The 27,870-nt window shown below is 41.1% G+C and overlaps 1 protein-coding gene and 2 long non-coding RNA genes across 3 annotated transcripts; 1 reads left to right on the top strand and 2 right to left on the bottom strand.

Moving 5' to 3' along the window:
• hoxb9a (homeobox B9a) lies at window positions 1–14,928 on the bottom strand. The gene is made up of 2 exons (XM_051389194.1): window positions 14,129–14,928; window positions 1–3,462 (listed from the first exon to the last, which is right to left on the bottom strand). The coding sequence occupies exons 1-2, from the start codon at window positions 14,739–14,741 to the stop codon at window positions 3,227–3,229; spliced, it is 849 nt and encodes a 282-aa protein (XP_051245154.1). The 5' UTR covers window positions 14,742–14,928; the 3' UTR covers window positions 1–3,226.
• Window positions 1–27,870, bottom strand: LOC127357063 (uncharacterized). Its single transcript, XR_007882126.1, has 2 exons — window positions 27,479–27,870; window positions 1–1,103 (listed from the first exon to the last, which is right to left on the bottom strand). It is a non-coding gene; the product is annotated as an uncharacterized LOC127357063 (long non-coding RNA).
• Window positions 14,950–20,811, top strand: LOC127357062 (uncharacterized). Its single transcript, XR_007882125.1, has 2 exons — window positions 14,950–16,246; window positions 16,636–20,811. It is a non-coding gene; the product is annotated as an uncharacterized LOC127357062 (long non-coding RNA).

The following is a 27,870-nucleotide window of genomic DNA, read 5'->3' as shown; positions in this document are numbered from 1 at the left end:
TACTGTAAAGTCTCTTTAATAGGAATCCAGCATCAGCAGTGCCATCGCACAAAGAAACAAGAGACAACAACACACAGAAGAGAGGAAAACATACAAGAAGGGAACATTTCACATGGAGGAGAGGATCAGAGTGACTGGAGTTCGCCTGCTCGTTAATAAAGCCTTTATGTGGCCACATGGCTAACATTTGTCTCATTTAAAAAAAAAAAAAAGGAGTGACTTGTGTAGCTCTGTCCATATTTATCAACAGCAAATAATACTCCAGAAACTTTGTTCCTCCAGTCAGGAGAGTAAATACTGGGGCGGGAAGCGGGAGAGAGTCATAGTAAGGGCAGAAGGGGACAGAGTCAATAATTCAAATAGAAATGATAAGTTACAGAGAAGCATTGCTTCAGTTTAATCCAACCTTTTCGTCCTCTCTGTCCCAACACTTTACCGTTAAACAAATCATACACAGAGAGCTGATCGGACTGACATCAGAACAGATCATTCAGACAGCCGGCACAACAACATGGAAAACAGAATCTAAAGAACATGACAGACAAAAGGAAAAAAACCATCTATATTACAGTAAGATGCATGTTCCAATAAGACAAAACAATATTCAGCATATTGAACTCATTCCAAAAAGAAAGACGAGGTTACTCACTTTATATACAATAAATTAGAAATATTTCCTATCGAGAAACTTCTATTTAGTCTGTTTTAATTCTGCAGTAAGCATTCCCCTCTGACAGATTTAACACACAAAGAGCTAAACGACGAAATAACGTCTTCAAATGACGAGTGACTCGAGGCATGCGCAAACCATGTAAACATTTGTACTCGTAAATAGAGGATTCGGTGCGGATTATCGAGGAATTGTAGCGCTTCTCTGTTTAAGACTTTGCAAAAAGGCTGGTTGTAGACCCGTTCGTTTCTGCCTGTGAATGGAAACATGAGAATAACACCAACTGAACTGGAGGCAAAATCCACGCGAGTGTGTGTAAATTATTATATACTGTCTATTTTTACAATGCTGGCGCGCACGCAGACGTTGTGGTCTGCGTGCCGCAACATCCAACACCTCTCTCTCACACACACACACACTTCACTCTCTCTCTCTCACACACACACACACACACACACACACACACACACACGCACACACACTGTTGTAAACGTTGTAAAGCCTACGCGTTGTTTATGATCCGTCCATAAAACTGCCATCGGACGCCATTTAACTGCGCCGACACTTCAAATAACGCCATAGTAGCCGGCCGGCCTTCCAACATGGCCTCTTCTTCATATTTTAACACTCAGATCAATAAAATTCTGCATAAACTAACCAGATAAAACTCCGAGCTATTAAATGTAGACACTATTGCTAAAGCATTTGGCGCGGGAATAAATCTGAAGTGTTCTGTTATGTCTGTTGATATAAACTTGTTATTATAGAACTTCTAGGGATTATATTTCCAGGGGGAAAAGCCTAAAAAGAAATGTAAAAAATTGTCAGTAAACATGTCAGCGCATCGGGGGTGTTTCGCTCTTTTCTCCCAGGGTGCGTTTGGAAACCGCCGTTGCGCCAACTCTCTGTATATTACCTGAAATGAGAGAGAAACCCGCCTTGCATAGCAGAGAACACACAACATACCGTAGCATATGTATAAAAATAGAGCTGATCATTTCAGAAAACGCAATGCGAGAACCACGTTAAATAAAGACTGGAAGATGGCGTCAGGGAGGATAGGTGTTCTGGTCTGCAGGGCGCGGAGCAGTGCTGCAAGCGCATGTGGACTAGAATCTTCACTGGAAATAGCTAGTAAGCTAAGAGAATGAGCAGCCATGGCTGATTTCTACTGTCCAGTCTAAATAAGCGTTTGTGTCACCTTTAAGAAAGCATGCAGGGTCAGGGATTGAGAGGAAGCAACTACATCTATCGTCTGACGTGCTGATCCGGATAAATCTCACCTGGATTCAACCAAAAACGGAGTATTGATGATTATTGCAAAAATGGTGGGTGTAATTTTTTAAAACACGGTGCTTTGTGCTGTGTCTCCTCTCTGATAAACCCTGTTAACTCCAGGCGGAGGCGGAGAGACTATCGATAGCCGATAAAGGCCGCGGATGAGCCGCCGCAGCGTATAAAGCATCCGGAGAGGTAGCCGAAGGGCGGGGATCCACGATATCGACAGCAGCCTAATCGGATCCCCGGTTGCTGAGTCGGGTTAACACCCCAGCCACCCCATCATTCCCCACCCTCCTCCTCCTCCTCCTCCTCCTCCCCCCTCCGGTATCTGCTCATTACTTAGACCGACAACCGGGAAACAAACGGCGGCTCGCTGCTTGTATCAACGCCGACCATCAGGCGCTTTCTAATCAAATCCTGCCAGCAATGAGAGAAACTAGAAAAGAGGAGAAGAAGGAGTGTGTGTGTGTGTGTGTGTGTGTGTGTGTGTGTGTGTGTGTGTGTGTATGTGTGTGTGGGCATCCCCCTTCGCTCCTCGTGCTTATTAATGGCCATGTGAAACCCCGGTTTCAGCACCTCCGCGCGCCTCCGGTGTCAGCGACGGAACAATAAATAACTAATAAAAGGAAGAGTAGTGCTTGAGAAAAAAGAAAAAAACATCTCTCTCTCTCTCTCTCTCTCTCTCTCTCTCTCTGTCTGTATGCCCCCCCTCCGCTGTAGCATCAATGGCGGTTTGCTGCTTCCTTCCCTTTCATAATGCAGCCTAATATCAAAGCCTAAATAATAGCGTTAATATAAAACTATGAAGACGTAGGAAGAACAAGAGCTCTCAGTTCATCAAACAGTCCAATCCGCAGTTTCATATGCAGTCCGACCCATTTACAAGAGAGCGGGTCCTGGAGGAATTGCTGTTGGTCTGTGAGGTTTTACCCATCATCCTCCTCCGTGACCACAAACTCAGATGATTCCAAAGCCCCCTTCAAACATCAGACAGACTCTCTTAAGACTTCAGTGATAACGTGGAGGCGTCCTCAGCGTCTGTTAGAGATCAATAAAAGCCATTGATCAGCTGTATAGATCGGTGTGATTGGACTGAAGCTCACTTGGTAGAGCCTGGAGGTTAAAACAATTGGGAAACAGCAGATGTATGTGTTTTTGCAGTTTTTGGGAAGGCCATTTTGTGTTAGAAATAGGGAGGTTTATGTTGGATACATGTTGTGAGCGTGAGTGCGTGCGCGTCTGAATGTATAAGTGAGCACGCGAGTGAGAGTCCCACTAGTCCTTAGGTTGGTCCTTGCTCTGTTTCTTCATCTTCATCCTCCGGTTCTGGAACCAGATCTTCACCTGCCGCTCCGTCAGGTTGAGCGCGCGCGCCACCTCATGCCGCCGGTCCCGCGTGAGGTACATGTTGAACAGGAACTCCTTCTCCAGCTCGAGCGTCTGATATTTGGTGTACGGGCACCGCTTCTTCCTGGAGGAGCGCGCATGCAGCCAGTTGGCCGAGGGGTCACCTGGAGGAAGAGGAGAGGAGGGAATTAATAATACAATTAAAATAAATGCAATTTGAGAGTTTTATAACATTATGAGAAAATTAGAAAGTCTTTAACCCCCCTTAAATGATCGAAACACCATCTCTCCCCGTGCGTAAAAGTTGCAACACCTGACTCTGCAACTCGCACTTTGGTGCGTAAACTAGGTTTATGGTGTCAACATGGGGCGCAAATCTGACACGAGTAGATCCATGGCTTTTTTATTTGACACCACGTGGAAGACAGACGGCCTGCTCCATCTAACTCCCAGCTCCCATGCACTAAGAGGAAGGCACGATGGACAAATATGGACGGAGCCTCATTATTCAGATTTTTTCAGATGAAACGCAGCAGGAAAAAAGTAGCCCACAGTGGATAAAACACAGTCTCGTCCCAGTATAGCTTACTGGTATATGGAACAACATGCCTTTCAAAAATACACATATTTAATTCAGCAAAAGCATACAATAGCAACGAATATGTTTTAAATGTCTAACGTGTTTGCGGTTCATCCCATATTAGTGATTGCAGTCAGGGAGATATCTGACTTGTTTCTGGCTCCTGTGTGAAGGTGACCTTCAGCGGATAAATATCAGATGTTCTAATGTGTAATATCAGTAATTCACTTTCTGATGCTAAATCACCTTTTGTGACCAAAAACAGAAGCCGAAATTTCCCCCGCGTGATGACAGCAAACACACAGAAACACGTCGGGGAAGATGTCTGACAGCGCTAATACAGTATTTTTTTGCGTGAGAATCATTGCGGCTCAGCACACTGTGACTGCGTCACTTCTGATTGCTCCTAAATTAATAAGCGGCGGGAAATTTATGGCTCTAGTGGGATTAGAAGAGAAATATTTCTTGTGTTCTTCCTTCGCCTTTCATTAGATTCAAAATGATCTTCACACATTTCACACAATAGATTGTATACTGAACCCGTTTGAACACCATCTACAGTGACCAGCACAACATTTTTCTCATAATTAAATGCATAAATTAACTTAAAAGGAGACTGTCTTTACACGAGGAGTTCCTCTTTTGCAGTCAACATCAGTGAAATTAAAGGTGGTGAAATAAAGGATTTGTGATGACACTCAGCTCCATTTTGCCACATCAGAACTGCGACGAGCTCTAACGCGCTAGAGAGAGAAAAAAGGAGCCGAAAGCTCGCCTTTCTCTGTGGAAACTTGTGTTAGAAATAGTAAATAACAACGTTGTCATGCGTAAAAATAGAGGCTGCTAAATTGGACGTTCTTCATTTTCAGCGGAGAGAAAATTATGAATTATTGTCTTGATTTTCTTTTCATTCTTTCTTCCATGTGTGTTGTTTTCCAGGCCACCCTGACTCCTCCGCCCCCCCGCCCCCCTCTCCCCACCACCCCACCCCTCTTTATAGCTTTCAGACCGATGTAATTAGCAGAGACTTCTTGTTTGGGATGCATGGGTCTGGTTTTAGGGCTGAAAGCTATCTGCTCTTCCCCTCTGCAAAGCACCGAGGCATCTCAACTATGAGGCCGCTTGCTGAGACTCTCACGGCACCGAGGTTCTTTAAGGAACAAGAGGAAGCCCCTTCTGTCATTTTGAGCTTTTCCATCCTTTTAACACCGTTTTTTATCTGCAAATGTTACTATGTTTTTGCTCAGTTTAGGCAGGCACCTACAATCGCAGATGTTTCCCTTTTGAAAAAAGAAAAACACCAATCAAAATACATTCAGGATCATTGTGAGAGGCAAGAGCTGGATCTGGCTCTCTTCCACTTTTACATCTTCTAAATAAAACCTTTAACCAAGACCAATCATTCCCTGTGGTTAGGTCAGGCTCTTCCTCCAGTCAATCACAAGGCCAACAAACAGACTCTACTACTTGCTAGAGTCTGTAAAACCAAAAAGACATTTAATGTAAACAGGTAAACATTTAAAGTTCTGCACTGGGAGTAGCTATTTCTTAAAAATAGTCTGAACAACTAAGTCAAATAAAATGTGCAACAAAAGCCCCTTCCAGTCAAAAATAAATCTTACTTCTTATTCCCTCAGTGTGCTGTTTGATCTTCATTGTGCAGAATGCTGTATGTGCACAGTTTGACACTAGAAGGATGTTTTCACATTCATCTGCTGAAAGTGGAAAGTTTCTCTGTGCTCCCTGATTTTAAGGGGCGGGGCCTACCCTACATCACCAATAGTTTGGAAGTCCATCCTGGTCCAGTATGCAACTTGTACAGTGTGATGTAGAAACTTAAAGCCACCAGTGCTCATTCACTGAGAATGGACTTTACAGTGAAGTAGGAGACATCTTGTGTCCAGCAGGAAAACTTTAGAGATGAAAAACATTTGCATATTCAGAGATTCTGGGATTTATAATGAGGTAGATGGAGTATATATGTTTTTAAGGATTTTAATGTGGAAATTAAACCTTTTTTTTTTTTGCTATAACAACCCCAAAATTAAATAATAAAAAAAAAAACATATCAGATACACATTACTACACTTTTTGTATATATGTCCTCATACATGTCTGGAGGGGATCTTTAAAGACCATCTCAGATGATGAACAGCAAAGCAGAGCAAAGCAAAGCAAGGCAGGAAGTAAGATCGCACTGGAACTATTTTCTTTAAAGCTGCTGTTTCTTCATTGCATTTATCGGTGACACCATCTTAGTCAGCAGTGCAATTACAAGTCTGGTGCACAACCCAAATGTGACTCAAAGAGCAGATTCTGCTCTGGATTTATTGTTAAAAAAACTTGATGTAGAGTCACTGAATGTTTTTTGTTGTGTTAAAGCCTTCCCGAGGCAGTTTCAGTCAGACTGAATGAAACACAGCACACATGTAGTCTAACCATCAGGCTGAATCTGGGAATATAAGCACCATCTAAATCAGTTTGGGCAACGTTAGGGCCAAAAAGCCTTTCCTTGTTGCTGTTTAACAGCAAAAAAATGAGATTTATCCTTTCAGCCAAGAGCAGATCAGGTCTGCAGGGCAAGGGGTTACAAAGGAGATTTTCTGTTCCGTGTAAAATGCAGCCTGAGCCGCCTGGCCTGAAATGGCAGAAGGGATGATCTTATCACTCACAAGTCATGGGGAAAGCCTGAGCTTCAGCGCCTTTTGACGCCAAGCAGGGAGAATTAGAATGTGTGTCCCTCCCCGAGGAGATTCTTTTTTCTAACTGATGATGGGTGGAGGCTCCGTCTGTCTTCAATTTCACTGGTAATATTTTACTACCCTGACAATCATACTTGCTTTTATGCCAAGGAAATTTACACAACTGCATGTGACATTCACTACAATGATTTTTTTCTTCCAGTTTTGAACAAAGAACTGACGTGTGTGGCACCATGAGCAGTGTTAGCTTTATTCTGGATCACATTAATCTAAATTTAAATAGTTCACATTCAAATGCACACCTTATGGAATAACAGGAAAAGAGAAAATGGATGAAAAGTTAGGAATGGCAATACTTATGGCAAATGGTTAAAATCATGAAATACTAAGTCAAAGTGCTAAGGTCAGATTTTGACATTTTAAGTCTAAATGAAGAGAAACTTAGAAAAAGACCTAATGTTGAGATAATAAGTGATTAAATGCTCAAGTCAAGGTCATTCTCATCCTTTTGAATTAAAATGTCAAAGTTATTTATCATAATTTGATTGAATTGATTGAATCAGATACATTTTATCACAATTTTAACTAATTTTGAGTATTTTTCATTTAGCTTTACTTTTCCTAGCAGGGCAAAGACAAAGACGGACACAGAAAGATGGACACATTAATCAATGCAAGGCCATCAGTTGGGTACGGCAATTTGATTTTAAGTCATGAGTTTACTTTTTACATTTCTAATTGTAAAGCTCATCCAAAGTATGCTTGGAAGCCAGAAACCAGTAACGGACATCACACCGGACCAATTCTTCACCATCTTTAATCATTCATGTCTGTCTATCCTCTGTCTTCCAGGTTTAAATGAGAAAAAGTAGCATGTGGACACACCATGGTACCTACTAAAGAAGCTATCTAATAGTGGAAATCCCCAATCTGATTCATCACCGAAACTGAATCAATGGATAAATGACTATCTGTTCACCAATTTCAACCAACAGAACATTCTCCTAAATCTCCTAATATTTGTACAAAATTCGAGTTATCACTAGACATTTATTTTCATTAGAACAGAGAGTTCTGCACGGAACTCAGACAAGATGCCTCGTTTGGATTAATTAAATAAGACGAATAAGGACATGAGCTCATTTCAACATCAAAAATATAGGACTTTCAAATGTACTAAAACAAACGGACTGTGTGCAGTGAACACGCCAGTGATGGATGCTTTACCCACTCAAAAAAGTAGAACTAAGGACATTGTTGGTAAGATGTTGCACTTCCTAGCCTACACTACAAATCCGTTAACCTAACGAGGCAACTGAAGTCGCAGGATCACAAAACCATGCAAGAATGCATCTGGCCAGGCTTCAATCTATGTATGTATCTAATCATCATCAGGAAGCACTGACAGCTAAGGAGGTGGGCACTAGAAATGATGCAGTGAGAAGACACTGTCTGTTAAATAACAATACCAGCTGCTCAAGAGGTTAGCGTGGATGCTGCTAACATCAGTTATATCAGAACTGTAAAGTATTCCTTCTTTACTGAAAGAAAAGCGAAGAACGGCACTTAAGGCTGACTGGCTTCCGTAATACTACGTTATATATGTGTTTTTTTTTATCTGATTGGTTGAAGTTTGCCTGTGATAGACAGTCATAGACATGATGTTTAGGTTACATATTTGTAGCAATGTATCAACAAATAGGACCATGACTTTTTCTCATTTAGGATATGTGGACATGACAAGTCGGCTAGGATGCTTTTACAAGTGTTTGTTGGTTTGTTGGTGTAACTCAGCATGTTAGGTGCTGAGACTTTGGAACAATATTGCAAACCCAAGATGGCTGCCAGTGATGTACACTGCATCACTGCAGCCCCTGTCCCTGTGTGGACCTGACAGAATAAAGCCTCCCCAAGTTAGGGCCATCATCAGTAAATATGTCCTTAATACCCTCTGGAATCAATTACCTCCAACATGGCCAGCATGTAGAGGATCGATTTCATCTCAGAGCAAAATAATGCCTGGTAAAGAGGTGAAGAGAGGCTGGGGAGTGGGGTGGGGGTGTGTGGCGCTTTTGTCACACGGTAAAGTGGGTGCTTTGCATTCCCTGGGTGTATAATCACCTCTAGGACCATCCATTACCCTCGGAGCTGTGCCGCGACCGTGGCTGTCACCCAGGATGACAAACCGGTTGAGGGGTGGGGAGCGGTGGAGGAGGTGCTGGTGGACGGTATAGACTTTTTTCTCTCCAAGGGGTGGGAAGACAGTAAGGATGATGACAGATAGAAAGAAAGAAAGAAAGAGTATAGATGGTGGGGGGTTATGGGTGTATAGCTTGTGTAGTCCGAACTTGAAATTTTTTCTTTAGGCTACAACCATGTATCTGCAGAAGCAATGTGTGGTTGGATGTCACATTGACAGGTACATGGATGAAAAGATTGATATTCACGTAAAGCTATGGCCCTGCAGCACAATGTGTTCAATTGCACTGTCTTCACCTTTGGGTGTGTGTGTGTGTGTGTGTGCCCACCGTGATGAATGCTGCTTACATGGAAACAGTGACCAAAACGGCTACAAGACTAATATCACATCCCGTCTCTTTCTCCTTTTCTCCCTCCCTTTGCAATTTCACCCTAATAGTTCCAGAAATTGACCTCTCATATATCCCAAAGGCACGTTATTACATTTCCCGAAGTCGTATTTTATGTCCTTCTCCGACGCCCCCACCCAACCAACCCTGTACACCCCATCTCACCCAGCCACCAACAGCAACACGCCAATTAATGGGGTTGTTCACCCGGCGTTATAACTTAATAAACTTCGGGGGTAATAACTTTCTCGCTCTGCCCGGCAGCAGCAGCAGCAGCACAAAGACTGAAGTGTAATCTTGTAGTTTATTCTGGATGGCCGCCCAGCACCAGTAACACAAAGAGAATCTGTAGCTGGATGCCGACTTTGACTGCCATTTTGAATACCTGGGGAGGGAAACTCGGCCTGGATTTGTCTTGCTGTTACGTGCCAAGATGCAGACACCAATGATTTCTTAGATTCTCTACTGAGAAGTGCATCAGAAACAACTGGAATCAAAGAGTCCAAGTTAACTCTTTTATATACTGGATCCATCATTGTTACAAGTTCACATCCTGCCTTCAAGCCAAGTTGGTTTGGAACTCAAAGCATTACATTTTAATTGTGGATAAAAACAGTATTCTGTTAGGAATGTTTCCCTTTTTGGCAACACATAAAAGGTACCAACTTATTTGCCTTTAGACCTCCTGAAGCACCGACTATCTGTCCAAAATTCCTTCTTATTATCAATAATGGCATGGACTTCCAAGAATTTTGCCATGCTGTAACGTTAAGCACGCAAGCGGCTCATAAAGTCAAAGCTCTCAGAGGAATTTGGCCTCTGTTGAATACTGCATTGTCAGGCCACTTATGTGGACATGTCCAGTGGACACAGAGTACAAAATATGACTTTGAGACAACATAAAACCCAGTGTGCCAACACAGGACCCAGGCACATCTCATGGCAGTAACTAGTGTTGGTCTATGTTTCTGTTCTCAATCCATATTTAAAATGTCATCAATTCAATTCACATTAATTAGTCTCTATTTATCTGCGTGAAATGGAACATTTTACTCAAATTATTTAAATGTAAACACATTAAGGAAGTTTTTCTGACTTTGACTCAACAAACCCAAGACCAAAGCCTCAATGAAACCCTAACCAAGTTTATAGCATACCCTAAAGGAATAGTTAGACATTTTGGGAAATACATGGCCTAACGTTCCAAGCCACAGGTGTTAATTAGTGAGCATTTGATGTTTTGGACAGAGCCAGGCCCTGTTTCCAGTCTTTATACTAAGCTAAACAGCTGGTGGTTGCTCAAGCTTCATATTCACTGTTGTCTCATCTAACTCTCAGCAAGAAAGTGAATAAACGTATATCCCAAAATGTCAAACAATTTCTTTAACCCAGAACAAAACAGCCACAAAAATGATCCAGATAGCTTTAAGGGCACTTCTACTATATCTAAATAAATATATATAGATACAAAAGTAATGCTCAGGGAAAAGATTGTACCACTCTGCCATGCCACACACATTAACTTATCCAGAGCAGCCAAAAAAGCAGTCTTAGCTATGAAGGATAATGTGTTGATGTTCCCAACTAAATTCCCTTGAAGGTGTCGACACATATGTCTGAGGCTGCATCAACAAACTCGCCTTTTAAATTCCAGTGGTTTCTCTGTGTGTTGCTTGCTTGGTAACCATTCAGGTTATGTGTGAACCGGGGTTTGTGTTAAAGTAAGGATAGTTGGGATTAGCCTGCATAGAGAAATATGTAGATTTGTGCACCCAGAAGGTTCAAAATGGCTGCCATGTGAACAATAGAAACAGCCCTCACTACTTGCTTGTTGGTGCAGCTCCCACTACCTGCCACACTGACCCACTGCAACACAGACACATCAGAAAAACAAGCCACAAGAAGAACTGCTGAAACAGCTAAGGGAGCAACTTTTTTTTAATTGAGTGAAGACTTTCAGTTTTGTCTTACGGACCACAAGCCAGACTGGGACACACAGTGTTACTGGTGGAAAGTCCAATAATTCAGACTGGAGGCTGCTGGGCTCCATCCAGCCCTTAACCAGCTCACTGCTCTGATGGATAGCATGCTCAGATGCTGTAATAAGGTGGCAGTGTGTGTGTGTGTGTGTGTGTGTGTGTGTGTGTGTGTGTGTGTGTGTGTGTGTGTGAGAGAGAGAGAGAGAAACAGGGAGTGTGTGTGTGGAGGTGTGTAGTGCCAGTGCAGTAATAAAGTGTGTATGTGTAGTGTTTGCAATTTGTATTTCTTGCTCTGAAAAGGCCAGTACGGGGGTGGAGGCCTCCCTTCTTCTCCCTCTTTCTCTCTCATGCACACGCACGCACACGCAACGCACGTACACATATCAAACGCGCTCAGACGCATGGATCAGACTCCTCTGGCAGAAATTAGATTTATCCGGCGGGATTTGAGGAGGGGAAACAGAGCCTGTTCACATCCAGTCTCGGTTAAAAAATATATGTGAAATGAATTTTTATTTTTTTTAAATCAAATGAATATCTTTCCAGGGAGCGGTTTTCTGTCCAACCCAAAATAAGTCAAGAGACTTTGGAAAAGAGCGTCAGACTGAGCCAACCCCGCCGTCACATGATGGATTAAATGTTGTTGTTAGTGCGAGTGATGATAGAAAAACAGAACAAACCCGTGTTGTACTGGCCAAACCCTGGACGACTCTATATCAAGATGATTGCGATTGTGTGACAGGTAAAATATTATTATTATTACAGAGTGAGCAGATGAATAAAACAGCAACTCACATGCGACTGTATGGCCGGCATACTACAGACTATAATAACATCGCAACACTTGTGCCTGATGTGAAATTTTATGGAGCAAGAGAAATATACATTAAAATATATAATAAATAAATATTCAATCAGCTGCATTTGCTCAGCTCTTAAGTAAATGATCTAGGCATGCATTTTCCAAGCGAGATCTGAACACCGAAGGTTGCAATGCACTCCTTTAACCATTAATCTATACTATGAGTGTTCATTTGTTCAAATACAATTTTTCAATAGAAAATTGAGAAAATAGAAACAACGCAGAAAATTCATCACAGTCTTCCAGATAAACTCACAAAAGAATATTTTCAGGTGATTCATGTGGAAAGACGAAGTTTAATTATGTTGTCTTCCACACATCTTCTGGCTCAGCTACAGATGGAAACACCATCATTCGCCGCCGTGAGATTTACGTGATCCTGCAGATTTATACATGCTTTAAGAGAGCAGAGAGCTCGTCCTGACTGTGCCCCCTTCACGTGTGAGCGGGGTTTGATTCCCGTACAGCAGAGTCGGTCCGCGCTGCAGGCTGAGTTATGAGGCCTCCGCTCTACTGAGGACTAATCTAGCCCGCTCTGCGGCTCCGAGCCGCCGGGCCAGTGATGGACGACCTGACTCCTTTTATGATTTTTATGATTTTTAGAAGAAGGCAGGGCATGTATACTGCTGACATACCGTTGCTATTGTATGAGGGGGACAATAAGCTTTTTTTATCCTTATTATAGTGTTTACAAGCGGAACATTCACACATAAATATAAAAACCCTCCCCTCTCTCTAGTGATGGACAGTAGTTGATTGTGGAATTAATGTCAAAGCAAAGCAGAAAACAGTGTGTGATCGGCCTCCATAGCCACGTGAGATACTGGGAAATACAGCGTCACTTAATTATACCACTGGTTACCTTATTCTATGAAAGATTATCCCGTATTCCGCCAGTGAAGCTCTGGATGTCTCCATACCGGAGCTCCATACTGACTCTTGGTTAGTGCATTAAAGCCCTGCACAGCGAGCAGGAGGCCTCTATGCAAGTCATACTTTGTAGCAGTTTGCTCCAGCAAGATTTTCACAGTTTGGACTCAGTTGGGCTTGTTACAGGCTGACTGACATGAGGAGCTTTAAAACGCAGTGGAGCGCACACATGAGCCCGTGCGCGCGCCCTTGTTGTGTGGGAATAAAAAAGAAGACAGAGGGAGACGAAGAGAGCACTCCGACCTGCAATCTATACCTGCAGTAAAAAAAGACAAATCTAAAGCACCAGCCACTTGGTCCTTTTCAAAGGGGACACAAGTGCGCATGTCCTGGCAATTACCCACGTAAAACAAGAGGTTACCCAAACATCAGCGATGTTCTGTAATTACTATCAGACTGATAGATTTGAGGAATAAGAGCAGCAGACTGGGTACGAGGTTTCTGGGGGTTTTTCCTCAGCTTTTCATTTTTTACTTAGAGCATCTGCCACTGCTTCCTTCCGCTTTAATCTGGTTGAACTTTAAAGGTTTCCAAAAGCACCATCTTCATCTTGCTTACATAATCATCTGTAATAAAAAGATATATAGTCCTATACTCTTTAAAACCATGCACGTAAAGCTATAAATCTGCTTTATGTGTTTTAATTGAGCTTTTAACTGGTGATCCAAACTAATCATCCTGAGTACTGAGTCATATGCATGCAATAACAACATCACCTTCATACAAAGAAATGTAATGCAATTTCAGTTTCCCCATACTGTGTTAGGTGCTGATCCTACTATTGTTATTTTTTAGGACTATTCTTGTTATTGTATAGCAAGTTGTTAACGTCAGTTTGTCCACCACTTGCAGGCTGTTTGAAGTGTGTGTCACATTAGAAAACTGCACAGACTCTGGTTTAAGAGGTCACAGATTACAGCTATTTAGATTTTTTGTAATGGCTGTCTCAGGTCCTCCGTTACTACACGGGCTGCTAGCAGAGGGATGATACGGGATAAATATCACAGTAAACTTAGAGAGCAGGAGGTGGGGGCACTTTGGCTCTCCGGCTCTTTGTTCTTGTTTTATGGCGGCATTAAAAGCGTTTACAATCTCTCTCTCTCTCTCTCTCTCTCTCTCTCTCTCTCTCTCTCTCTCTCTCTCCGCTCTCTGTCCTTCTCCCGCACTATTTCCTGCTTTAATAACTTACTTTGATCCAGGCCGTCTTTGTCCTCACTCCCTTCACAAATGTCCTTATTTTCTTCGAACCCTGCTCCCGGGATGGCGGCCGGATGGTGGCTTAGCTCGCGCGCCGCCGTGGACGTCGACTCCAAGATGTACGTGGTGGTCTCGAGCTGATGCTGTCCGCCGATTTTGGGTGGGATCTCCCCGCCGAGATGGCCGAGCTGCGGCTCCAGCTTGACCTGCCCCGTCTGGCCCTGCCCCGGGACGGACTCGGAGCCGCGCGGCGCGCAGTCCAGCCACGAGCGAAGGTACCGTGTGTCCGCGGCGGGCACGTGCTGGGCTGGAATGTAAGGGTGGTAGACAGTAGGGAGCCCACTGGCACCGTGGTGCGGACTGAACGGGCTCCAGGACGACGAGAAGACCGGAGGCTTCGGCTGGAAGCTGCATGATGGGTACGACTCGGGATGGGGATGCTCCGCGTGCGCCGAGCCGCCGGGCTGCCTCCCGCCCGCGGCTGCAGCGGAGCTCGAGCCGGAATATTGGACGCTGGGAAAGCGAGCCGGGGTTGAGAGTTCATCGCTCTCGTGACTTATGATGGAGTCCACGTAATAGTTGCTCAAAGTCCCAGAAATGGACATTCTCGGACATTATCTGCGAAACGCCGCGAGTTCACTAAATGTAGAACAAGAAGACAGACATTAGGAGATTTTTCTCTTTCCCTCTCTCTCTTTTTCTCTTCTGCCCTTTGCTAGGTCGCCCCCTCCCTTCCTCTCTCTCTCTCTCTCTCTCTCTCTCTCTCTCTCTCTCTCTCTCTCTGTGTCTGTTTCTCTCTCTCTCTACTGGCCCCCTTCCTTTCAGACAACTTGCTCACTATAGCGAAACAAAGTGCCACAGCCTACAGCCTCGCACTGCGCGCGGGGGTTTGTCGGGTCTGTGCGCGAGGCGCAAACTGATTGGCCGGACTGTTTCTTCGAGCCTGATAAAGCGTCAATGGAGCGTAAATCAATCCTGCAAGCGGGCCTCTCTCTCTCTCTCTCTCTCTCTCTCTCTCTCTCTCTTTAATAGATTGCCCCTTTCTGAATAAATTGTCTTGTTTATATGCAATATGCAAAATGAACAGTTCGTCCGTATATCTGTTCTGTGTATCTATGGCTGCTGTCAAGCTAGAATTATATAAAACCATTAAATTATGCTTCGTCTGGACAGTATGCATGGAATGCCGAGCGGAGACAAAGGCTGACAATATAAGTGGCGCAATTATTTTTATGCATTTATTTATTTAGTTATTCCTAACCTAATCAAAATACATGCGCATTTTAGTGCGAAGCGCACGGGACGCATTGTCGTAGCAGATCCACTCTTGCTGAATTGTGGCAAGCAATCACTTCAATCAATCTCAACATCAGAGAGTCAGCCTTTAAAACACCATTAGTATAAGCGCCAATAGTCGTACACTTAGAACGAGTCCACAGCAGAGATATTTTCTCTCCAGGACAAGATAGATAGTCAAATTCACACCTAGGTGTGTTTAATTATTCACCCGCTTTCTGAATCCACTTACAAGGTTTTCTGTGAGCTGCAGAGCCGCCTGACACTGTTTTATTGGCAGATTAACAGTCATTTTTGTTAACGAGCGCCATTAAATCGGGCCCTGCGTGGTTATGCCCCTTGTCTTTACAGCGCAAACTACTTCAACTACTTTTTTTGGGGGTCCGTTTAATGCCATAATAAAATCCTACATCAGGGCGGCTGCTTTGGTTTTATAGGGCTGATATATGGCCTGTGGTGGTGCGGACCGTAAACGCGACTGAAGCTGTTGGAGCCTTCCTCCCGGTCGGGTAAAGGGCTCCTCTCACTCGGCGGTCAGGCTGCCATGAGTAAACACAACTCGGACCTGAGCTCGGTGGAGGTACCGGGGACTGAGGCTCACAGCTTTCTCCTGTAACGGAATAGTAGATCAACTGACTGCTGCTGGCCTGTGCTGGAGCTACCGACGGTGTCCACTCTCGCTCTTTCAGTCAGGAGCGTTTGAGGGATAAAATCCGTCATTGGGCTTTTAATGAGGAGACTGAAGAGCAGCAGACTGGACTGGCAGTGAGTGCAGACATTTGACTTCCTGCTGACCTTTATCAAAGTCAGGATTGTAAGTCTTTATATTTCTTTACAATTATCACAGACGCAGAGTCTTGGACTGTTTTGGGGAGGGCAGGCTGCTAGTCGGGGCTATAAATCCGATCCGTGCGCCGCATATACAGCTAACACCGTTATTTACGACGATTAAATATGAACTACGCATTTCTTATGGGGCTAACGCCGTTATTTACGAGGATGGAGGTATAGGCTGCAGCGCAGCTCTCAGATCTGCTGAGGAGAAATGATGAGTTGGACCGGAGACAGACTGTGCGCTTTCATTTCAGGAGCAGCAACAAAAACCCAAAGCAAACGTCCTTTAAAGATCAGTCGCGACTCTGGCGCCCAGCTTTGGCCTTTGAGCTTGAATTCACCACATTCCTCTGTCTTTCCGTCTTATAGGACCAATTTCCAGCTCATCTGGACGGCATTCCGATGGATACCAGCGACCCAGTAAGGAGCAGACAGAAAAGTATGAACTTCATTAGAGGTGGATGTGTTAGATGCGTAAACTGCTCATTAAGCATGTTTTGGGAATTTTAGAGATGGCTTGAATGAGCTTTAGGGACAGGAACAGGAGTAGTAATAGTAAGAGTGTTGTGTGTTATGGCATAGTGTCAGTTTAGTAAAGGAACGCCCTCAGCATCAACCTGCATGTGTCTGTTTAAATCCTAAAGCATTTTGTTTATCAGTATCACAACAGTGAACCTGCACTTCACACAGTGTTTCCGGCGTGTAGAAAACCGACTTTGTTTTCCAGTCATAGATGTTTGGGATATTTTTCAGTCAAAATGGCCTCTCCACAGACCGCAGGCTGTGGGAATTTTAATTTTCGGAGGGCCTCCGCCCTGCAGGCCGGGCTGCCAACCAGACAGACAGCGCGTTAATTGGAGACACTGGCGCAGAAAAAGCTTGAAGACATTATCTACAAACCACCTACATTTTCTGCACGTTGCCTCAGTGCTGTGACACAAGTGACTTGGGCAAATAAATCCCCATCCGCACGCACATATTCGCAGTTAGAAGTGCGCAATAGGGAACGCATGGGGTTAAATCAAAAATAGCCATTATGTAATGACTTGTTTTCTTGTTGCACTTCACACTGGCCACATATTTCAGAGTGCACTTTCAATATCGTGAAGTAAAGATAGGAGATCAGTCATTATTGAGCAGAGGAATAGGGACTGGGGGGGGGTAATGCATGACCAGAAACAGGTTTTTTGCTGCCAGTAATGAGCACCATGGTGAGCATGCAGGTTCCAGCTTCGTCAGTTCACTCTGAGCAGCTGTTTTATATCTCGTCAGAAAAGTTGATTTGAAAATTATATACACCAAACTCTCAGTTGATATGAAACTGAAAAGTTCTTGTATTCAAACTGTGACGGTGACCAGATCAATCGACTCAGGGCATTTTACGTTTACAAGCTACCAATAAAAGTATTTACAGAACAATAAAGTGCATTTATAGTATCTCCTCTCCTTTTCTAGCATAGGGTTTAATATTAATTCCCCTAAACAAGGCATTGGGCCGCCATAAAAGCAGCGGGCTCATTAAAAACAAGAGTGCAATAAACTTAAGAAACGCAAGTGAACTCATCATGGAGAAGAGCTTAAATTTCAGCACTGCGCACTCTTTTTCTTTTTCCCCCCAACCGATTTTAAATAACCGAGGCAGTCAGTGTCAAAGAGGCTGAGCCGAGGCCGCGATCACCTCTGCTCATTTGAAATACTGACATGTGAATTCCAGGCGGTAATTTACTTTTCCTGGAGCCAAAGCCTTCATTTCCACCAATGGGATCCGGATTTAGAAGGCATAAATTTAGACCGTATTTCTAATTACACTTTACGCACATTCACGGGGTATTTTTGTTTTGAAAGTGAAATATTGTCAGAGTCTGCAAGGAGAATTCATCACATCAATTGAATAATCTGATTTTAGGTCTTTTGATATTGTCTGTTAAACCTATTTTGTTGAGAAAGGCAGAGATCACCTTCATAAAAAGGTAAAATTAACCAAATGCTCCCTAAATATTCCAGCGAGCCAGTGGACAGATTTTATTGTATCAAATAATCTCAGAAACTACAAATTTCCTTATACGTATTTCTTTGTAAGAGTCAGAAAATGGGTCAAAGGATGTGAGGAAAACTTTTAACACCCAATGAACACGCAGTAAAGTAGGTCCAGGGACTTTAATTGCTGTTAAGTACTGAAGGTTACTGACTCATTTCAGTTTTTAACCTTAAACGCTGTAGGGAATGTGTGTATAGGACATACAGCATATAGTGTGTGTGTGTGTGGGGGGGGGGGTTCAACATTACCAGTTTCAACATTTAATTGAAACTGGTGATATTTGCTTGCTGTGTGTATTATTTATTCGAGATCATCCTTTTTTGGCCATGTGGGGTTTTATTTACTTCGATTATTGGAGTGCGAAAAGACTGCGGTCCCGTTATTTAATAATACAATGATTAGGCTGATTGTATTATAGAGGATGTAATTGAAAAGAAATACAGATGCGTCTGTTTACAATTTGTAAACATAGTTTCGATACAGTTTTTTTTGTTTGTTTGTTATATTATAATACTTAAGTGTTTCAGTGCTGCAAACACACACTATAGGGCAGCAGACAAGAGGGCTCCAAACTGCATCAAATTATATTTTACATAAGCATATTTACCACAATATCACGGAGGTCGGGTCAGTAAAACAGATGTCTTTCTCAGTTTGCCCATTAAATAGGCTATAAATACAATAAAGAAAAAAATTTTGTTTTAATAGTTTGCAGATTATTTCAATAAATAGCAGCAACTAAACAAATAAATAAATACATTCTAAAATGTTGAATCTAAAATATACATATTATATGTGTTAAGCTAAACATTTAACTATGAATCGGCATGTTCATGTACATACAGTTTATTGAAATATTCATTATAAAGCTATATTGATCTTTTACAATTTGCATTGCATATAGAGTGTCAGATATCAGCTAAGATGCTAACTCTGATGACTGATTAATGAATGGGGTAAACATTGTGTGGTTTAACACATTATTCCCAGGTCTTCCAATGAAATATTCTTCCCTGTGTAACATGTCCCCACTCATACCACCACAAACATTAACTGTTATTTAATAATTAAAAAAAAAAAAAAAAAGAACTTGAATCATGATACACATTCAACACTTTACAATATAATGTGGAACGACTGATTTAGGCTTTCTGTTTTGATGAAAAAGCGTAAGTAGGTACCTAACAATAAATGGCCATTGAGCATGATAACCTCTTTGATTAATACAAGCTATATATTTTAATAACAGCCCATGCTTGGGCCTCGTGGATCACGTACAGTATCATATTTCTCAGCTGAAAAGCTTGAGGAGGCTCCAGGCATCTCCCTGAGCCTCTTTAGAGCTCCGATGGTAAAGTTGCTTTTGTAAATGAAGTCAGTAGAGAGTTATTAACTGGCTATCCACCACAGTAGAAATGCATCATGATGTGGGACTCAGAAGCTGCAAGAAATGTCCTGAGACACATACTGGGAGAGAAAAGTCCAGCTGCTGGACTGTGTGTGTGTGTGTGTGCATTAATTCCACCTCCTCCTCAAACTTTCTCAAATGTTTTGCTCCATCTAGCTGCAATTAAGATAAAACAATCAGATGTATTAAAAAGTCTGTAAGGCTTGTATTTTGAATGATGTTATCAGTATGCAAGAAAGTATGAGGATGAAGAGAATACACAGACCTGTGTAACGTGTGACAGTTATGTTAGGTCCCAGTCTATAAACCCAGCAAACACATATGCAAAAAGTCCACGTGTCAATGTGTGTTTTAGAGGCTTAATCCTACTATCCTCAGCTACTTGAGTATCTGTTTATGTCTCAGATAATGCAGATTTTTGCAGAATGTGCTAGAGACTCCCTTGATTGTGTGCATGCAGTGTGTGAGTGTGTTTGTTGGAGAGAGAGTTTAACTCTTAAAAGCAAACAAACACTTTTGGAATCTACATAATAATTCATTTGTGACTGCTTTACAGCCAAATGCCACTAAAATATGCAAGTGTTTGGTAGATTAATGAAAAGTTCATTTTGCACCCTGAACTAGATAAAACAAATGACACAATGTAACAATAAAGGAAAAAATATAAAACAAATTAACTTTATTGTTTTGCTGATATGAACAAGGAGCAATAGTGGAGCTTATTACTGGTTACTGACTGAAGGCTAGTAATTTCAGTTGTCTTTTATTTTGCATCAGAACAGAAAGCTGAGCAGCAGTTCCACTGAATGTTTCATATAAACGTATAGGCTAACATACAGTGTACTAATGGGTAATGGTTAACATTAGTCACAACGTACAGATGCCCTTAGGAGACATTTCCACCAATAAGCTCCCTTTAATGTTATCACTATTCTGTACCAAATCAATCTGACTTGTAAAATAATAATTGTTTTTGTGGTTCAATGTGTTTCCTTTCATTAAAAATACTTTGTTGGATGTGTGTCTTCACAGACATTTGTTGACATGAAACACTGTATTAAATTTGCTGAAATCAATAAATAAAGTAGGAAACAATGAGGCTTTTTGCTAACTTAATGTTTGTTATTTTGTACTATTGTTCTTCTTTTTGAGTTTGGGTTCATTTCAAGCCGTAAAAGCTAGAGGATAAATAGCAGGCTGCTCAGTTTAAAGGTTTTTAAATGTGCTTACATCCTCAATCCATAGAGTTCGTCTGCCCTGCAAATGAAACATAAGATCATGGAAATCTAACAGTTTATCTGCTGATTTAACATAACTCTGTAATGCCCATCTCAAGTAGCTGATTGACTATCTGCTCCTCAGTTTACCTTTACATTATTGATTGAGAAGTCTACTTAAAGACATGTTTTTTAAAGGTGGGAGAAATTAAGCAAATAAATTGAGCAATTTAAGGAATACTTGTGTGTATGTGGATTAAATAAATCCTTATTAAAGTAACTTAACATTTTTAACCACCATATACTGTAAACAGTCTCACTGTGACCGTAATCCTCAATTAGATCACTATAGATGATTTTCATACTTTAATCATATCAGGATAGTGCTTATTTAACATATTTCCTTCTTGCTTTATTTACAAAATCTAGTGCAAAAAACTAAAATATTCACCTTAACATTAGTAAAATAAAGTAGAGCGTGATAACTGATTGTGTCTACTCTTCTGCTTCATACATCACACAGTAGATCAGGCAAACTTATCAAAGCCATGGCTGGATGAGCCAGTTTGGGAGTCCAGGGGCAGAATATTGCTGTTGGGCCCCTATTGATCCCCCTCATGCATCTCCACCTCCTGCTCTCTGTGCCTGTAACCGTCGTCTCCTGGTTCCCATTAAGCACAGTGCACACAGCACACTATACATGGTGACTTCATTCTGTGTGCAGAAATGCAGTATGCAATATTTCCATGTTGGGAAAACGCTGAATGGTCTCTATGTTTCTGTCTGTCAGTTAGTTTGTAATAGGCCTAATTTGATTTAAAAACAACACACACAATTTATTTAGGGATATGCACCATGTGAGCACAATATAAACTAAACAGAATTTGACAAAGGACCCATCTACAGGGCAGGGCAACAAGATTAGTTTTAGTCCAGGACTTGCAACCCGACTAGGACTTTAACACGAGTAACTTGACTTCACTTGACTGGAAATACTTGACACTTTCCTCCAAGCCAAGATTAGAATTCTATTATATAAGTGTGCCACATATCATTCATATTTATTCCCAGTGAGTAACTATATTGTAGAATCTATTGTCTGTTTTTACTTTTATCTTTTTATTTAATTTAGACATAAGACCTGCAACAACATATAATATAAATATCGCTAAAATAAAAAATAGTATTACCAAAAATATTTCACAAATTTGGGAATAGAAAGTTATAGACATTGTTCTAATGGGTTAAGACAGGACAGTAACATACTAAATGTATTTTATTGTGGTTAATAGTGTGATATACTATGAAAGTTCAATGTCAGCACTACTTTTCATATGATTAAGTTCAGTTGCACTTGTTGTAACAAACACATACGCATTTTAAAAAGCATTCAGGATTTTTGTACATTTTATATATATTATCACTCTGTTGTTAAATGGCACTACATTTGGTGAAGAGCACATTATGACTTGTAACTGTGAATATAATAACTTTGTCCGACTACTTGTCAGTCAATCTTATGACATCTCTCTACAATAATATCAATGATATCTCAATAGCTCCAAAACATCTATTACTTTCATATGGCTTGCAGATACAATAAATCCTGTTTACATTATATTTGCTACACTACTAAAAGCAACTGAAAAAGATATTTACCAAAGTTTTGAATTTAGATTTATCAGAAGCATTTGTCACAGTTGATCACATGATGCAATTGCCATATAGACAGACAAAATGCAGTACAACCATATGTGTTAATATACACAAATTTTACATGAACAAATTACATTGTGGGTTTTTTTCTTTCAACATATCAGACAAAAGCTTTATTAAGCTTGTGAGGTTCATTGAAATAATCATAATAATTCTCCACCACTTCAAATCAAGCCTGTTTGTGACCCTAACAACAAAAAACATGTGGTTAATGTTGGAGAAACATCTGCGTCATGGTTGCATATTAAAAATGCCATCGATAACTGCTAGTGTGAGATGTGTTGTGAAAGCTTTATGTGCACATATAACCCCGCTGAACAAAGCTCTGATAATTGCCAGGAGGCCAGTACTGATGCAAGAAAGACAAAAGGATTTTAATTGATGATCAGAAGAATGAGTAGCCATATTGGCCAATCAGATGCAAATTGAGATGCAGGTTAGATAGCAACTGTTAGATAATAGTTAATATGAAAAGAGGCAAAGGATATGAGGTTTGAGTGCTGACTCTCATCTTTAAGGCTGTTTGAGGGTGTTCACATCCACATATGTATAATTTAAGAACAGTGCATCAGTACAATGATTGTTAATATACGTACAAGGTGACCAGTGAGTTTTTATGGTCAGTGGAATGATCATCTTGACTAGCCAAGTTGGTCACCTGACGTCAGCCCAAGTGACCAAATGTCCACCACTGAAGACCAACCCAAGTGTTTCAGACAGCACTGACAGTGGTGCATTTATTTTGGCATTACAGTACTTAAGTACAATTTTCAGGCAATTGTGCTTAGCTTGAGTATTCCCACATTCTTGTACTTTTTATTAATTTTTTTTTTTTTTACTCCGCTTCATCAGCCTGGTACCACCAAACCAAATGTCTTAAGTAATTTCATGTGTTATCACAATACCTTTTTTCATGTACATCCAATTTTCATGTGTCATTTCACGCCATTTAGTCTCTACTGTGCTAATGTCATAGAGATAAAATTGTCAAGTGACCTAAAGAGCGACAAAGTCCACACAGGAACCAGGTCAGAGTGGATGGATGGGTCAAACAAACACTGAACTTTGACCCAGAGACCGCTGTTTATGTCTTTGTGTGTGAAGCCAAAAGGTCAACGTTGACTTACTTTAACTTATGCAACATAAGTAATGTAACTTAAGGTTTTTGTTTTGCCTACACCTAACCTAAATGTAACCCTTTCACAGTATTAACCATGTGTTTATTATTGTTACCACAATCAGGAATGTCACCTGACTATTGTTACCATGACAACAAAGGTCACCTGTCAAAGACCATCTGACATCTGTCTTCTCTAATGGAGGTAAATAAAACAGGCAAAGCCTGAAATGCGTAGACATGACACCGAAATGGTGGGCCATTTATACACCATCCCATGATAATACCTCTGACATCTGACAGCTACACTTACTCTGCAGATTCAAGTTTTACATACAAAACAATTGATGAGCTTATGAAATATGATGCTTTGTTGTAATTCAAACTACCTAATTGTATCTGAAGTGTTTAAAATTGGCACCAGCTTGACCAGCATTAACATTAGAATGTCGCTTACACATTGAGTCACCATTAACAATAAAACCATCTCTCTCAGAAAAGGAGTATAAGGTTTTAGCATGCTCTCTGCACATGGGTCCGTGCTTTGTTAATGTCACACTCTCGTCTGTGCCAGAGTTGTTATTGCTAAAGGAATTAAAGGCCTGTCCCAAATAGACCCTGGTCCCCAGTAAAGGCAGGGTGAGTTCAGGGATTTAAGCAAATAAATGCCCAGATTGTTTTTAGAAGTTCTATGGTATATTGATTATCTGAAGGAAGTTGGGGAAGACGTGATCGGGTTTTGGGTCCCACAGACCAATGAGTCAATAATCAACAACAGGATGTATGCAGTCAGTGCAGCTGCAGATGATGTTTCAAATTATGAACCACACACAAGCTGCCATTACGTAAATCTAATCATCCCAATGATTACATATAATTAAATACCAGACATACAGTTAACTAACACTTATGTACTTTCATTTCAGTCAAATTTTAAATACAGTCTTTTGTTGTAAAGGAGATTTTTTAATTAAGGGATTTCTTCTTTGCTTCTCCCTACTTGTCACTGATGACTTTATTTTAAGGGGTACTGCAGCAGTTTGTTATTGAACTTCAGACAACCTGGGAATGAGTAAAGTGAAATGTGTAGGAGACTCAGACTAACTTGAAAACTCTGTGAAGCAGAGATTGAGATAGTCCCTAGTATGGGTCAAGCTCCAAATGACTAGATCCTACATTTCCCATAATCAACTTAATAGCATCTTTCATTAGATAGCCTAATAAATGCCCATATCTTTCTAACTTCAATGTTCCAGTTTAGGATGTATTCTTTCAGTTCTTTTGATTTTTTTCTAATTTTTTTGTCTCCAAACCCAAAGTGATATAACCCTAATGACATCACTATGACTTCATCTGGGTTATTTTCTCAGACCTTACAAAGCTCCTCCAAAGCAACAGAAGATATTATATGACTGTATTAACAGGTCGTGTACAAGTCCACCAGCCTGGGGACCAGATGAATCTGCCTGGCTCATGATGTTTTATTTGCTCTAGCAGATGTGTCTGGCAATCTTTCCACTCAAATGGAATTCCAACCGTCCTGGACCTGGTCGGGCTGATCACAACCGTTTATTTAATATGGGGTGGGTTTTATACGATGACTGACAGAGAAGTGTCACTAGCCCGGTGTAAAGTCACACATCAAATGTTTCATTACTCTGACTGGTTGTTGTGTCCAGTCTGAAGGTCTGTCCAGGGCGACACTGAGGCTCACAAAACTTAGATCAAACTGTCAGACTAGGCAGTGCTGATGTAAATCAAGATTTTGCTACTGCATTGTCTTTCCCACCTCAAAGGTTTGCTGAAACACATTTTAATGTCCAGTAAGGCTGTCACAGACTAAAGATTTTCCCAGTTGACTAGTAGTCATTAGAACATATATTTAAATATATTGTTGAGAAAGGTACTAAATATTTTTCTGAAAATTTACATTTTATAATCACTATGCAATTAAAATGTATTTACTCTACCTTGACTTTGTCCATGACAGGATGGACTCATTTTCTGCTTGCAGTTCATTTGTAAAAAAGTGCAGGAGCTTCAGCAATTTCTGACAGCCTAGGGTCCACTTAATGCAATGAATATAAAGTTAAAGGGAAGATCTCAGCTTTTTCTTTTAGAAATTGTGACTGTCTCAAAGGCACTTTATAGGGATAACTACCCAGTAAAAGCCAATACTCGATTAGTTGTTGCACATTTATGATATCAATTAAATAATTTGAATATATATGTTTTACCAGCCACCTGTTCAATGATAACAGAAAAGTAGTAATGAATCTGACTGTGTCGGAATAACCAGCAAGGAGACTGAACATTTAGTTCATTTATTTCATCACAGTATAAAATTACACAAGTAGTGCTGTTCAAAACACAGAATAAAAAACTTCCAGCTTCACAGAAAGAAATACGGGCAGATTTATTGATACAGTGTATAAAGTTAACAGTTACTTACAAATCAACTCGCAACAAACACACTCTTCTCCTGTACCCGCTGTGTCTTCACCGTCCACGGTTGGAGCAGCTGTAAATCAGCTGGCCTCCATTGCAAGCTCATCCAGCTCCAGTTCTGCTGCTCGTTTCGTCCCGCTTCCTGGCAGTAGTCCCCGCTAAGTCCCCTGCTCCTAGTAAGTTACTTCCTGTGTTACAAGAGAAAAGGTCCTTGTTGCAATGATACTTAAGTCCCAGTTACAGAGCACAGCTCCCCAATGAATTTGGATGTTGTTTTTGTTTATCTGCGACTATCTGACTGATGAAAAGTGTGTCGACTAAGACTACTCTCATCGACTAACGATTAATCAACTATTAGGGGGCAGCACTACTGTTAAGCTTTATTTTGAGAACGTTTGTGACCAGCTGCCATGTTTTCCTGTTTGAAAACTGACCAAGCACCGTCCCAACTTGTATGTGTCGCTAAAGTTTTAAACTATGTACAAAAAAGGGTTACAAGCATTGTTTATTACATGTGGATGTAATTTAATTAAAGCTGAAAATCTGCACATCCTCAAAAGATAATCCCCCAGGCCACCATAATTACTCCTCCATCCAATGTGTATGAGATAAATCATTTCATATGCCTTTATTTTTAAAATGTTTTGCTATATTGCATTTTTGTGTTTGCTATGTATGCAACTAAACGAAACTATCGACTGTTAACCAAAGCAATAACCATAGGGAGTGCTAATGATATTACAATATTTTTAAACGTCTCAGTACATTCAAATATGATGATAAATGATACGATGATTCAACCATTTCATGGATTTAAGTGAAGCGGGAACTCATAAGCATATTTAAACGAACAAAAAAAATCTACGTTCATTGAAGTAATGATTAAACGTAAGTGGATTTCAATAAAATGCCCCATGGGTTTTTACAGTGAACTGCTTCATTTACAGTCTAGATGTCAACAACAATCTACATCCTGTGTTTGATGTGATGTTGAGAGAATGGGGAGCTTGTACAGGCTGCTGTATAGGCGCCAAAATGCAGCCAGACAGTGAACTGTGGCTGCTAAATGTTAATGTGCTATTAAACGCGCTGCAAATTACACAGAAACCCTCCGCCACTGACACAGGAGAAAAGAGAGAGAGGAGATTTACAGCTTCATGGCGGCACGCTGAACTTCATAAAACATATTATGTTTGAAAATGAACTCGGCCAGCATTCATCATCACAGGGTGCAGGACGAGGAACAGGGAAGGCCAATTCTTTCTGACCTCTCTCTCTCTCTCTCTCTCTCTCTCTCTCACACACACACACACACACACACACACACACACACACACACACCTTTTTGATGACCAAATTTTTATTTTAGAGCCAAATCCTCTATGAGTGAAACCAAATTATAAATATGCATAACCCTGCAAGCTCAGAACATGCACACTTAAGCCAGAAAGTTTGTTGAAGGTATTTTGTAATCTGAACCTAAGATAAAGGGTACATTAATGCACTGTTAATGGGAACGTCCAAAGCTCTTCTGGAAGTAATTGGTAAAGCAGTTCCTCTTGTCAGTTGCCTCAAAGGTCTATGTTGTTATTTTGCAGCAATCATTGGTTTTTTACTTTTGCAGGTCAAGATACTAAATGTACTCCTCCGGACAAAGATG

Source organism: Dicentrarchus labrax, unplaced genomic scaffold (genome assembly GCF_905237075.1).
Source record: "Dicentrarchus labrax unplaced genomic scaffold, dlabrax2021, whole genome shotgun sequence".
Classification (NCBI taxonomy): Eukaryota; Metazoa; Chordata; class Actinopteri; family Moronidae; genus Dicentrarchus; species Dicentrarchus labrax.
Note: the sequence above shows the minus strand (reverse complement) of the source record. Positions and strands in the feature narration are given on the sequence as shown.